Source organism: Mustela nivalis, assembly GCF_964662115.1.
Source record: "Mustela nivalis genome assembly, chromosome: 6".
Lineage (NCBI taxonomy): Eukaryota > Metazoa > Chordata > Mammalia > Carnivora > Mustelidae > Mustela > Mustela nivalis.
The window spans coordinates 48,244,799-48,259,454 of NC_139025.1; the positions used below are offsets into that span (position 1 = coordinate 48,244,799).

Below are 14,656 nucleotides of genomic sequence, written 5' to 3' on the forward strand. Positions count from 1 at the left end.
TATATTCTCAGTGCTCCCCCCAAATTGGTTCCTTCACCATGCTCATTTCCCCCTCCTAAAAAGGCTCTCTCGATCTTGTCATTTGCAACAACGTGGATGGACTTATAGGGCATAATGCTAAGTGAAGTAAGTCTAATAGAGAAATACAAATACCATGTGATTTCACTCATATGTGGAATTTAAGAAAAAACAAATGAACAAACAAAAAAGACAAAACCCAGAGTCAAATACAGAGAAAAACTGGTGGTTTCCAGAGGGGAGGTTGGGAGGAGTTAGGTGAAATAAGGGGAATGAAAAGCACACTTCACTTGTTGAGCATTGAGAAATGCACAGAACTGTTGAAGAACATAGAACTGTTGTACACCTGAAACTAATATAACAGTATGTGCTATAATGCTTCAATTAAAAAAAGAAAATAATAATAAAATAAAATGTAACCTTCTTAAGAAAGAAAATGGCTCTCTCAATCACAAGTTTCTCTATAGTTGATGCTACAACTTGTTCCTTCCCTGTATAACTAGCAGTCTGGGAAAAGTATTTAGATCAGTTGGAATGCTTTTGGCTGTAACTCAAAATAGCTTAACCCAGAAGGACATTTACTGTCACATAATTTTTTTGGAGATGGGTTGGTTCTGTGGTGATTAATTCAGCAGCTCAATATCATCACTGACCATATTAGGACATAGACTTGGCTGCTGTAAAAAAAAAAAAAATTACAGTGGCTTAAGACAGATATTCATTTCTCTCTCATGATATAATCTGAACACAAATCTTCCAGGGCTCATACGGTGGGTTTGAAATATCAAGAAACCTAAGCTTGGACTTCCATGGTATAATCCATGATGGCTGCTTGGGCATTTGCATCCTTGTTCCAGTCAAATAGAAGGAAAGAAAAGTGTATATTCATTCTAAGGGTACAACTCAGAAGTGCCCCATATCACCTCTACTCAAATACCATTCACCAGTAAATGTGCAACCTATTTGATAAATATGTATATGTGTATCCAACTAAAATTTAAGAGATCTCGTACTAAAGAAAGAAGGGAAAGAGCTACCTGGCTAGCTCAGTTAGAAGAGCATGGTCTTGATCTTGGGATCGATGAACTCCATGTTGGATATAGATATTACTGAAATAAATATTTTTTTTAAAGAAGGGAAATGGATTTTTGAGAATACCAGAAGACTTTGCCACAAGGTCTAAGGTTGAATTTTATCATCCTTAGTGTGTAGACTTGTTTTGTAATGTGGGCTCTTATCATCGTGCCAAAATGGCATCTGCCATTCCAGTCACCAGAAGCAATTAGCCATGTCTAGAAACAAAAAAGTCATGCCTACGCCTTGTGTACCTTTTTAAAAGCAAAGAAGATCTTCCAGAAGCACTCCCACAGACTTTACCTATGTGGTATTATCTAGAATTGCCAGTCCCTTAGTAAGAGTAAAGAAGATAGGCCAATTGAGATTTATCCCCTAGCATGGGGAGGGGTGGATCTGATGGATACAGACACTCAGAAAAGGTTAAAAAAAAAAGTGGTTCTGATAATAAGGAAAGAGAAGATAGTTTTTGAACACAAGGCCCAAGGTGATAGTCAGAGCTTCCATTTTCTCCTTATCCTCCATTTGTATCTCCTTGATGGGGTGACCTAAAACTTACTTTCATAGGTCCATGACCTTAGTGGCCTTATCTTTACTGGGTTGCTGCAGTTTTGTATTGTTCAATAATGTTAGACATGTGAATTCCAAGAGGTATCTTAGTACATCCTGGGGTCTCAGTCATAGGCCTTGTTTCTCTGTGGAGCAATAATCAATTCCCCTTGGTAAGGAGGACCAGTTGCCCCAATCAGTACAATGATCCCCCCCTCTAACTGTTGCCTCAATGGTTCGAAGGCCCCATATGGGCCACGTGACAGTTTCAGTTTCCTGTTTAATGAAATTGTGACTGGGTTATCTGGGGATAGTATCTGTCCCCTCAACCTTCAGATCCACCAAGCCCAGTGATTTAAAGACAAAGTTGTAGAGACGATAATTCTTCAAGTGAATTGTTAGGAATAGAAGAGCCACTACTCCACACTTTGGTTCCTAGGCCCATGTACTCTAAATGTGAGGAAGATAGCAACATACATTGTCTATTGGGTTAAGTCCTATCTCATATCCTCACTGGGTAATCTCCCAGCCAGCATCACAACTGATCCTTCAGTAGGCTTTTCCTCCATTCCCTCAAACTAGCTGTTCCTATGTTATGGGTTTGAGGTAAGACCAGCTAATTCCATGATCATGCTTTCATTGCTCTATTTTCCTCAAAGTAAATGAATTTCTTGCCTAAATCTTATAATACATGATGATGGAAAAAGGCATTCTGTAAATTCATGAATTGTGGCACTAGACGGAAAAAACTTTCCAGGCAAGCAACATAAACCTGTATCCCTGAGGATGAATCCCTCTTCTCTCCATAATGGAAGGGACCTAGTATATAAACTGCCACCAACCAGGTGGTTGACTGGTCTGTCTAGGAAATACTGTCATACTGGGGCCCAGGCCCAATAGCCCTGTTATTAGCAGGTTAAAAACTCCATAGTGGCAGTAACTATTATCCTTGGCAAGTAGAAGTCCATGATATTAAATCCACATTTGGCCTCCATTCCTTCTGTACATGGGCCCATTGAACTAGTAACAGGGTGATTAGGTAGAGGCTAACATCTGTAGGATAGATCATCTTGTAAACCTGATTATTGGAATGAATTCCCTCTTGTGGGCAGATATGTGGTTCACAGATATTTTCACATTCTGAGTTCCTTTTGAGAATCTATCTGTATTATCTCTCCCACTGACTTCCTTGTCTCAGATATTCCTCCTTCCAAGTTAATTGCCCATCTCCTGGCCACTTTACATTCAGACAGATCTATACTTCAGGCCACCTCTCCTTCCTAGCAAAGAGGACAACCAGATGATCTATTCAATGCTATGCCAATGGAGAGAATTTCTCAAAACCACCTCATTATGGGGAGGGCCATAATTCAGAGGCTGAATTCAACTAGGATGCTTCTAGTTGGTGTTAGTATATATCATGAAGACTATTAACAAATCGGGTGCAAGCTTTTCCTTCCTTTGCTAAATGATCACGAGCCCATAGAATATGTTAAAAAAAAAAAAAGTGGCAAAGAAGTAGGGACAGGTACAGAGAAAGTCTGTTCATGTAATTTATACATGCCTTCCATATCAGCTCAGGTCACCCCAGTATATGACTTTTCATTTGACAATGAAATTCTGCTGCCCATGTTCAATTTAGATAACACCCAGTTCCTAAAGAGTAATTCACATCACACGGTCACTTAGTATCCCACAGTCAAGTGTTTAGTTTCTGCTAAGGCTTGGTAGCAAGCCAAGGGTTACCTTTCAAATGGAGAATAGCTGTCAGGAGATGAGGGCATGTTCTTATTCCAAAACCCTATCGGGCAGCTTGTGCCAATAACCTGGACCATCTGTAGGGCATTCTGTTTCTCCAAGTCAGAGGAAAATCTGGCAGTCATATAGTTTACATGGTAGATGGGTCAGAGAGCAGCACATGCAGTTGGTGGCTTTGAAATCCAAACAGGCCAAGCAAGCACTGTGTATTGTTCTTTAAGGTGGGTGATGGAAGGTAGAGCACAATAACTCCACTGTCAGAAATTTTACTATTGCACAGGTCCCTGAACTGGGTTTATTTCTGATCCTCTGATAGAAGGGTCTTTTTAAGGTATCTAGGGCAGGGGCGCCTGGGTGGCTCAGTGGGTTAAGCCGCTGCCTTCGGCTCAGGTCATGATCTCAGGGTCCTGGGATCGAGTCCCGCATCGGGCTCTCTGCTCAGCAGGGAGCCTGCTTCCCTCTCTCTCTCTCTGCCTGCCTCTCTGACTACTTGTGATTTCTCTCTGTCAAATAAATAAATAAAATCTTTAAAAAAAAAAAAAAAGGTATCTAGGGCAATTGCTACTTCCTGCTCACCTATCAGTTTGTACCACATCATCAAGGTTATAGAGTAACAGGATGTTCTATTGGGTAACAAGAAAACAAAGATCCCTCTGGGATGATACTATATTATAACTGAAGTGTTTACAAAGACCTGAGATAAGGCAATGACAGTGCTATCCCAGTCATGTGAGGGCAAGCTGCTTCTGATCATTTCTTTTGAAGGGAACTTAAATCTGCATTCTAGGTTTCAAGTCAATAGCTACATTCTAGGTGCCATGGGCCATGTTGATTTGCTCTAGTGAAGACTCCACATGGAGAAATACAACTATGAGGCTTCTCCCTCAATTAAGGTTACAGTTTAAGAATTGGGTGATATATATTGAATCGCCATTACAGTGACTTGAGTTACTGCTCATCAGACCTAAAATCTTCCTGCTTACATATATCAAGTAGCACTTCAATGGACTGTTGGTTTCATGCATTCCTTGACATTGATGATCATACAGAACCATCAAAGATCCTTGTAGTCAAACACCCTGAATATCGCTTCCTCTTGAGGTTTATCACGGTAATTACACTGAACGTGTCTTTGACAGTTAAGTCTTACCCGGTCTCTACCAGGATTTCAATATTCCCACCAAAATCATGGATCCTGATATCATTTGGGCATCTCCATTATCAATTCCAACCAATAAGGACAGCCACCAAAAAATTTTTCAAAGGATATCTGTGGCTCTTTACTTAATGCCTTGATAAGGTAAATTTTATGGGCCGTTATAGGGATGGTATGGATAGAGCATTCCTAAGCAGGATACACATAATAGGGCAAGTCCACCATTCCCATCTCCCTGAATCTTCAGATTCCTTCCTCTACAGTATACCCTGGAAGTTCTGTCATTTCAGTGAATAGACTATCAGCTTCAAGTAAGCAAATCAGAAAGACCACCAGCTGCTCAAGCCAACCTGAAGTACAGGTAAGTATTTGGCAAGATCCCGTAATTCCTTCAGTGCATAAGTTTTCTTCTCAAGAACAGGTCCTGTCTTTCTCCATCAGCGCTACGCTAAAATCTCTCTCTTTTTTAAAGTTTTAATTTAAATTCCAGTTAGTTAACATATGGTATAATACTAGTTTCAGGTGTTCAATATAGTGATTCATTACTTCCGTACATCTGGTGCTCATCTCAAGTGCTCTCCTTAATGCCCATCACCTTTTTGGAACGTAACTCTTGTTCAAAGTTCTCAGCCTCATTTATAGCTACCCAAATGATCCATTCCCTGTTGCAGGGTCCCAGTACTTCTCTACCAGGGCTCTTACCTTAGCATAACAGATCTAGGTCTCCCATTTAATTAATGCTGCAGCTTGATAGCCTTTACTGTTCTGTCATGGGCTTGATTCTCAGCCATTATCTTCCCTGCAGCTAGATGATAAATGTTTCTTCAAAGCTGTCAAAGAAGCTTTTTGATTTCTACTCATGTCTTAAGTTTAGAATTCAGGCCATTTGTCTTTTTCCCCCATGTATTCTCTCAGAGGCAATCAGAGCAAATGACCCCATGATTTTAGTAATCATCACTATCAAAGCTGCTAAGTGCAAGAGATTGTGGTCTCCCAATGCTGTGCCCTTCATCAGCACTCCATCTCTTGCCACTACCAATGGTTATTTCAGTAATCGTGGTGTCATTGTTTCATTTTCCGTGGCAAGAGATTTATGCATGTAATCATCAGATTATGTGAGTAATACCATCCCACAAAGCAAGGGTTTCTTTCCTGAGGCTTCTTCCAATTCCCGTAATTATCAATCAGGGTTCTGGCAAGAAAGATAGAGTGCAGAAAGAGAATCTAATGAAAGGACTATTTATAAAAATGAGGACAGGGTTAAAGGAACCAATAAGGGAGAATGAAACACCATGAGACTAGCAACAGGGGGATGCCCTTATCATACACATCTTACAGGGGCAAGGAAAAAGAGAGCTAGTTAGATAAGAGTGATACAGCTGTAGGATCGGGCCACAACCATGCAAGGTAGTCTCTTCTATACATTAGGGCTTCTTGGAAAACTAGTTTATATGACGTGCAAGCAAACTTGAAGCATCTCTTCTGAATGTTATTTTCCTGTGAGGAAATCAACAAGGAACAACAGGATTATTTATAACTTACATTCTTTCTTAGCTTCTGAATACACAGGTAGAACCAAGTTGAGAACCGAATGCGGGAACCCTGCTACCAGTCTTCATAAAAACCTAAAATCTACCCTGGGAATCAAGGTTAATAAAAAAAGCATTTTAACATATCAGATGATCATTTCAAGCTGGATAAAAAAAGGAATGCGCATTGCCTTCCTCAACTCTTTTTTTATTTAAAAAAAATCTTATTTACTCCTATATTTTTAAAAGATTTCATTTTTAAGTAATTCCCAAGTGGGGCTCAAACCTACAACCCTGAGATCAAATGTCACGAGCTCCATCGACGGAACTAGCCAGGGACCCCCAATTCTTCTTTTTTTAAAACTCTCATCATAATGACCTGATACTGATTCTGAATGAAATACATGTTCTACTGCTGTCCAGAATTCAAAATAGAATTCTTTTATACTTTGAAAACACAGCTCATCAGTAGACAACTGACCCTAATTAGTAACAGAAAGAATAGCTGAACTATTTGAAAATCTTAATCATAATTGTGGCAGATGTCTCCCAAGATTTAATTAATTTATATCTAACAAATCCATGGAGCAATAAACTCAATCACCCAGAGTAACATTTTGCAACTAGGTGATGCTGGGAGGTTCATCAGGAGATTATATAGATTAAGCCTATATGTTTCATACACAAAAATTATTGTCCTCATGCTCTGTTCTGTCACACTTAAAAGTTTTAATTAGCCTTTCTATCTTAGCTAGTAACTTGTGAACCTTACCTAGGTAGAAGTTAAAAAATTTTATGCCCCCGTTTTTCTTTTGTTTATTTCAGTACCGGATAAAGTCGAAGCCAGAAACCACAGATTATAATTAGCATTTTACCGAAGAACCATTATAGGCCATTATATAGATAAGAATAAAATCTGGAAGATATTTACACGTCAGGTATCATAAAGACAGAAAAAATACATGATATTGAAGCTGGGATGAAGGGCCTATCAGGCTATATTTATTCTTATTCCATACCTTGTTATAATATTGTGTAGTTTGTAAGAAACTCTCCTGTGAGCTACAATTTTTTAATTATTATTTTCTTTATATTACATTATTTTTCTAAGATTTTTAAAAAGCTTTTATTTATTTATTTGAGAGAGAGAGAGTGAGAGCAAAGGGAGAGGAAGAAGCAGACTCCCCACTGAGCAAAAAGCCCCCTTGGGACTCCATTCCAGGACCCTGAGATGCTGGCCTGAGCCAAAGGCAGACGCTTAACCGACTGAGCCATCCAGGTGCCCCACATTATTTCTTTTTATTATTGAAACTATGTGCTTGATTGTTTAGGCTGTAAAATTAAATTTATGTACCATATGTTTATTTTATGGAAACTGAACTTGAATTTCTCTGCCAACCATGTAATATTTAACTCACTAGCTATGAATTCACTGATCTTGTTTAAATGAACTCAACCAGTATTTTTAAATCCTTAAGATTCTTTTGGAGTTGGAATAAAGCAAATGTTTTCCTGTTTGCATCAATTGTGGTACACGTAATGATTATAACAGACACATTTTTTTAAGTACCACGTAGAATTTCAACTTTTTCCATGCTGTCCACCTCCGGGTTGATGGTCAAAGCATATGGATCTGCCATTGCTGGCAACATAAAACCATCTGCACTCCGCTGTTGAAGCCTATGACCTCAAACTTTTTATTGCCCGATTCATATCAAACACTGTGTTTCAAGAATAGCATCCTTGAAGGATTATCAGATATTTATCCTTGTTTCAAACTGGGAATTCAGAGTTTCCAATTGATGCAGGCTCATGAGGTAAACACTTTTCTAAAGTCTTCGTATCAGAACAAGATGTGGCTGTCTTGATCAATTGCTTCATTGTGATCTCAAAACCACTATAAAACCCTCTGCTTTGACCAATTTGCTGAATTGTTCTGGTATCCTATTTTCCCTCTCTTTAGCAGCATACCTATTTCTTCATTTATTTACATTTACCTTGTAGTATAGTATGTATTTTCTGTATGCTGCCTCAAATTCTCTGGAATAACTCAAGTATAAATAAGTAAGAATAAATTTCAGACTAGAGAAAGGATCAATGCTTATAGGGTCAAAGGAAGAAAGAAAGAATCTACGACAGTAAACAAGTACTAGGATACCAATAGAACATTTGAAAAGATTTTGAGTCATTGAAGCCAAAAGTATGTGCCCACCAAAACAAGTGCCAAGAAGCTTTGAAAGAAGGAACTGTTCTTCAACAATTTTTTCAATGCAGCAAACACATAGGCTTTGTCCATAGAGCATGTAAGTCTGAGCTTACTTATGTTCCCTAAATAAGTGCCCTTTGTGCGCAAAGCACAAGAAAATACATATATTCCTTGTCCTGTTAAGGTATAAATTTAATTTCTACATTATACAGTTAATTACAATGGTCACCAACAAGGAGTGTATTGCCCAAGGACAGAATTGAATTGGATGTTCTAAACCACAAGCCCACCATCTGCAACCTGCTCTTTTGTGATTTTTCAGTTACTAAATGCATTGGCTGAGTGTTTCTCTGGCTTTTCTGTTCAAAGCCTCTACTGAACTCTAAAAATACCTTTGCCAGTATACATAAATCTGGCAACTTTCTTTCTACTTTCAGAACAGGGCTGGACCCGAAACTGCAAAAGAGCTTGTGAAACACCAGCCAAATTACTTCCTCGAACTCCTGTTCCATATTCTGGGCACTGTGAAGCATAATCTCTTCCATTTGACAACCTTTTTTATAATCCTGTAAAATGCCTTATAAACACTCTCTTGGATGTCAGATGCAAAACCTTATCCTCTTCAAGCTGCAGATAACGATACTGAGATACCACCAAATATGATGTCTTGTCCCAGATCACATACTGAGAAGGTAAGTAGATTCAGAATCCCTTTGCGGTCTCTGCTTTTGTTTTCGCTTCTGCAGAACACCCGGTCTCATTCAAGGAGCAATCCCCGCGGTGAGGCACCGCGCGGGGCCCAACAGGGATAAAGGCCACTGAGACTTTCTGGGAATTCAGGCTTGCAGAAATGTCGTGGAAAAAACTCGGCAGAAGACAGGTTGTGCAGGTGTGCAGGGAAGCCTCAAACTGGTACCACTGGGAATGATTTGCAAAACAGGAAGGTACAGTAGGGTGTGCCGCGGCTTAGTTCACCCGGCACTCCCCCACCTCCTTCCCTGGCGCCCCACGGCCAGGTGACTTCTGGCCCAGTGCCCTCAGCGTACCTTTTCCGTGTTGAACTGTAAAGGCTGCCCTCGTGCCCACCCTTGTCCCTGTACCCGTCACCCTCCAGATTTACCTGACGCAGCTGGGGGCGGCTTAGCGGAGGCCCGTCGGTTCAAGAATGCCCGCGGGCGTCCGTAATCTCCGCGGGTAGCACAGCCCGGGCCCCGAAAGGACGCGCCCGGCCGGGGGGCACGGCGGCCTGGCGGCCGGGAGGGTGTCGTGTCCCGACCAGGCCTCAGGGCGGCACTCTGGTCCCGCGGCCGGCGCGCTCGGGCGGGCCGCTGGGCGCCGACCCACGCTGGCCGGGAACGTTTCACCCGGTGACGCAGCCCCGGGTGGGGGACGTGGTGCGGCGGCGGCGGCGACGGTACGCGCCTCCGCCGCCTGCGAGAGGACGTGCGGTGCGGCGGGAGGCTGCGGCCTGGAGACCTGGAGTGGCCGGCGGGCGCCGGGAAAGCGGGACGCGGGCGCCGGCGAGGAAGTAGGTCCCAGACTCGGCGCTCAACAAAGAGCGGGGCCGCCCCCCTCGGATACCGAGCGGGCCCCCGGCTCCCGGCGGGCGGGGAGACCGGCCGGGCTGTTCGCGGGCGGCCAGGAGGGGGAAGGGCCGCGACCGGGCCGCGACTGCGGGGCGCCGGGGACCCTCCTAGGCCCGCTTGTCCGCGGCCCCCGGCGGGGCGGAAGGGAAGGGGCTGGGCCGTTCGGGGTTGTAGTGGTTGCTTGTCCCTCGTGCAGGCGGAGCTGCGGGCAGAGGCTCCATGTTGGGAAGCGGCGCCGCTCGTCCTCGTTAGCGGGAATCGGGGCGCCGCGGGCTGAGCCGGCGGGGGCCGGGCCCTGAGCGAAGATGGAGGCCCCGCTGCGGCCTGCCGCGGACATCCTGAGGCGGAACCCGCAGCAGGACTACGAGCTCGTCCAGAGGGTCGGCAGCGGCACCTACGGGGACGTCTACAAGGTGAGGCAGGCCGGGCCCGGAGCCGGGCTCCTTTCCTGAGGTCGGCTGGCTCTCGGGAATAGGGCCACTTTCTGGCGGAGTATGAGACGTTGGGAAGATGCCTTTATTGTTGCATCTTGGGGATGTAGCGGCCTGGGTTCCTTTTTTACTGAGCTCAGAGCACTCTGTGTTCATTGCTTGCTCTGATCGCCACCAACACGCAAAACTAACCACACCTTTGCAAACCACGGTGGTACTGTGTGTGTGTGTGGTATAAAGGCTTTTTATGTCTTTTTTGTGGCATTGAGGGAAGTTCGAGTCTGCTTTTAGAGTTGCACATGAGGATGTGCTAGTCTTAGCATGGAAAAATGCTTCATGGAAGACAGTAGATGAGAAGAATATTGACATTAGGCATTTGCATTTAAAGAAAAAATTCTTAAGTGGATGAGCTTGATTTAAAAGTCATTATGAAACCAGGTCTGTCAATTTTAATTGTAAGCAGTGTAATACCAATTAAAATGATGTGTGCACGGACATTATTCTGTGGAGAATTCAGCTTTTCCTGGCAGATGTTTCATCATTTGTATTTGGTTGATTTCCCCCCCCTACTTTAGCAGTTCCTCTCTCAGGGATTTAGAACATTCAATGACCAAGAAGGGGTAGGAGCTGTTGTCTTCTTAATTGTGCTCTTTTGCATTATTTGAGATAAATGGGTAAGGGAAGGTACTTTTAATTTGGGATTAAAGAAAAATTATGGAGAAGCAAACTGAATTCTGTAAATCCATTGAGTTCTTGAAGGATTAAAAAGAAAGAAGATTGTTTCAGATTGTTTTATGGTTTTTGTTTTCTATTTTAAAAGAAGCGTTAATGCAATTCATGTGGCTATATTAAAGGACATTTCCTTTGATTTTTGCAACAGTTTGTTTATTGGGTTTAATCATGATATATGTTCCATTATTCCAAACAACACTCCTGCATATAGCTGAAATGGCCTCCTTTCATATGGGTAATTTACTGTCCACTCCTCTGGGGTATGTTATTGTATTGCACAGATGGTAAAATATAAAGAAAACATCCTTTTTCCCCCTCCTTTTCTGCTTTTATTATTCCATTAATAATAATGATGCCGAGTGGTATATGACAGCTCTAGTACTGTGTCATTTTACTGAAATGGATTGTGATGGATAGACTTTTTATTCGTTAAAAGGGCATTTGAATCTTCTGTGTAGGCACTGTTCTAGGTATGGGGTGGTGAACTATAAGGAAAGTCCCAGTTCTTGCTCTATGAATGCCTTTGAATTCAAAGTGGATAATAATGACAGAATTCTCTTTATGTAGAATTAGAGGTAATTAACTCTTCATTGTATAGGTATGGATTAGCCATTTTGTGGAATGCTCTTGAAAAAGCTGAAATTCCTCTTTTGCCTTCTTAGGCCTATTTTTTAGCCATTTTCATCTTATGATTCACTATGAATTAGATCAGTTCAGTTCATGTTAGTGAAATAGTCTGAATTCCAGTTCTTGTATATTTTATCTTCTCCATCTATAAGAAAATTTAAAGTGTCTTCCCCACAAAAGTCTCAAGATTTCCACTTTTAAAAAAAAGTATAGGGACGCCTGGGTGGCTCAGTTGGTTGGGCAGCTGCCTTCGGCTCAGGTCATGATCCCAGCGTCCTGGGATCGAGTCCCACATCGGGCTCCTTGCTCCGCAGGGAGCCTGCTTCTCCCTCTGCCTCTGCCTCTGCCTTCCACTCTGTCTGCCTGTGCTCGCTCTCACTCTCTCTCTCTCTGACAAATAAATGAATAAAATCTTTAAAAAAAAAAAAATAAAAAATAAAAATAAAAAAAAAAGTATAATAACTATAGCAATTCTCTGGAGAATGATTTTATTCTTGCCAGGAAAAGCAAAGGGTTACAACCCTTAAAGGGAAAACTAATGCTTGTCTTTGACCCTGGAACTTCCCTGCCTTGTGTCTCTCTTCCACAGCTCCTAAATGGAGGATCAGTGACTGAATATTTAGCATACATCATCTTCCCCTCCCCACCCCCAGCCCCATCTCCTTCCTCACCACATTCATGCCCTCTCACAGTCATATATATATATATTCTTGGCCAGCCTCTGATTCCTAAATATCCTCAAAATCCTGGTTCCTTATCTTTTGTTTTCCTTTTTTCTAATTACCTGGAATCACCTGCAACCCTACCTTCAAATGTTGCTATCTTTCCTGTCCTCAAAAGCACTTAATGCTTTGTTTATCTGCAGTGCCTATTATGATATCCTGCTATGTATTTTTTGTACAAATTTTAATTATTTGAATTCTCTAGGAAAACTCTGGAAAACTATTTCATAGCATACCCATTTTCAGCTAAATACCCATTTTCTCTAAATCCTACAAATTGTGTCAGCTGTATTTACTTCCTTTTATATACCTAAAAACGTGTAACATTCAGAATGTGGTGCTGAAGTTTTGAAGCTCAGAGTGGTTGGAGTAATTTTGCTATTTATCGCTGTTTCTGATGAGCCAAAAATCTTTGGAAGCTTTAGAAGTATTTTCAGTCAGTGATACAAACTAGTAAAATACTAACGGTAGAAAATAATGAAGGCAAATTAGTTGCTCTTCTAGTCAGGTACCACCTATTTTTCTTTATAAATACTACAACTACAGCAACTATTTGGAGCAGGATTTTATTCTTGCCAGGAAAAGCAAGTATCTTATGAAACAGGAGCTTTAAAAGGACTGCAGCTTTGAGACTCTTTGTGAATTATGTGTATGCTCTTCAAAAACACAGGTCTCCTCTGAAGCTCCAGTCTTCGCTGAGAATCTCCAGTAGGGGAGGGCTAGGCTATTCCCTGGTTGAAACGATAAGAATTCTTTTAGATAAATAGAGAAGAGCAGGAAATGGTAGAGGGGAAAGAAACAAAAGAGAAAAGAAATGTGGTAGAAGATGGGTGAAGGATTAGATTTCAGCTGAGCAAACTTTATTTGTAATTAATGTTAATATTCAAAATCTGCCAACAGGAAGAGGAAGTCTGGAGATTTAGTGTTTTCACTACGTTCTGTCCGCAGAAGAACTAGACATGTCAAATGATCTAGACAATTATAGTACCATGTTACAGTTTATAATTAACAGTACAAGCCATTGAAGTAGTCTTTATCAGAATGTTTGTATCAAAATTTTTCCCAACTTCTATTCCAGAGAAGGTCTTGAAATCTTTTTTGTTTGTTTGTTTTTTAACCTTTTGTGGGCTATAAATTCAGAGTGGGCAAACCCATGCATTTTTTTTTTCTAATTTTCATGCTTTTTCTGATAGATTATACAAGTATGATTATACAAGTATGACATGTCTAGCTACAAGAGGGAAGGAATAGATGCCTCTTGGTCATCACTGTGTAATAGCAGAGAGATAGATGCTCAATAAGTATTTGCTGAATGATGTTAGTTATAGAAAATTACCCAGAGCTAATAACAGTTAATAATTCAATGTAGTTTATTTCAGGCTTTTTTCCTCTAATATTTTTAAACCAGTATGTTTCTAAAAATGGCTCTTATAAAATAAGGGTCACATTATATATCTTTTTCCTACTTGAATTGGAATGGCTAGCATTTTCACTGGTCATTAAATATTCTTCAAAAACAATATTTTTAGGGGTGCCTGGGTGGCTTAGTGGGTTGAGCCTCTGCCTTTGGCTCAGATCATGATCTCAGGGTCCTGGGATTGAGCCCCACATTGGCTCTCTGCTCAGCGGGGAGTCTGCTTCCCCTCCACCCCCCTACCCCCCCACTATTTGTGATCTCTATCTGTCAAATAAAAACAAACAAACAAATAAACACTTTTAAAGAATCTGTTAAACACTCATTTAGTGAATCTAAGGTTCATATTTGCTTTCAATTAGGAAATTTTTTTTGCAATTATAATGTATAATTTGTATTCAAATCTTTGTCATGTAGTTTTATAATTTCCTTGGTTTCTTCTGGATGCTGGATGAACTGGGTTCACTGGGGCAAATCCCTCTTTTATATATACCCTCCTTTTTTCTCCTTTACACCAGAAGTCACGATTCTGGAATGACTTGAGGCATTTGAATCATGTTTCAGGATCCCTTGTATAGATTCATTTATTCTGGAAATATTTATTGAGTACCAACTAGATGTTAGGGTATGGGATAGAGATGCAAGAAAGAGAAAGTACACTATCAATAAGGAATACGTAATTTAGTCAGGAAAACAGATGTGAACACTTGTAATAGTGGAAGTGCCATAGTAGAAGTAAAGTCAAAGAAATACCTAATTCTGTCTTTCTTGGGAATAGGGGAAGGGAGGAGAGGAGAAAGAACTATGATGTGAACCAGGGAGGATTAACAGAGGAGGGGGCATTAACTGGATTG

The 14,656-nt window shown here is 41.2% G+C and overlaps 2 protein-coding genes across 3 annotated transcripts in view; one reads left to right on the top strand and one right to left on the bottom strand.

The window, feature by feature from the left end:
* The window catches only part of ATL1 (atlastin GTPase 1), an 83,276-nt gene extending 73,743 nt beyond the window's left edge, over positions 1–9,533 (bottom strand). Inside the window, exon 1 of the mRNA XM_082735170.1 lies at positions 9,411–9,533. The gene's annotated coding sequence lies outside the window, so the exon portion shown is untranslated. The remainder of the gene's footprint in view (positions 1–9,410) is intronic.
* A 148-nt stretch (positions 9,534–9,681) lies between these two features.
* The window catches only part of MAP4K5 (mitogen-activated protein kinase kinase kinase kinase 5), a 109,968-nt gene continuing 104,993 nt past the window's right edge, over positions 9,682–14,656 (top strand). Inside the window, exons 1-2 of one of the 2 annotated variants that reach the window (XM_082735145.1) lie at positions 9,682–9,818; positions 10,073–10,289. In XM_082735145.1, the coding sequence (XP_082591271.1) occupies positions 10,182–10,289 (108 nt within the window). In that variant the 5' untranslated portion in view covers positions 9,682–9,818; positions 10,073–10,181. Of the gene's footprint in view, positions 9,819–10,072; positions 10,290–14,656 lie in introns of those variants that run through there. The other variant, XM_082735144.1, reaches the window with a different exon arrangement.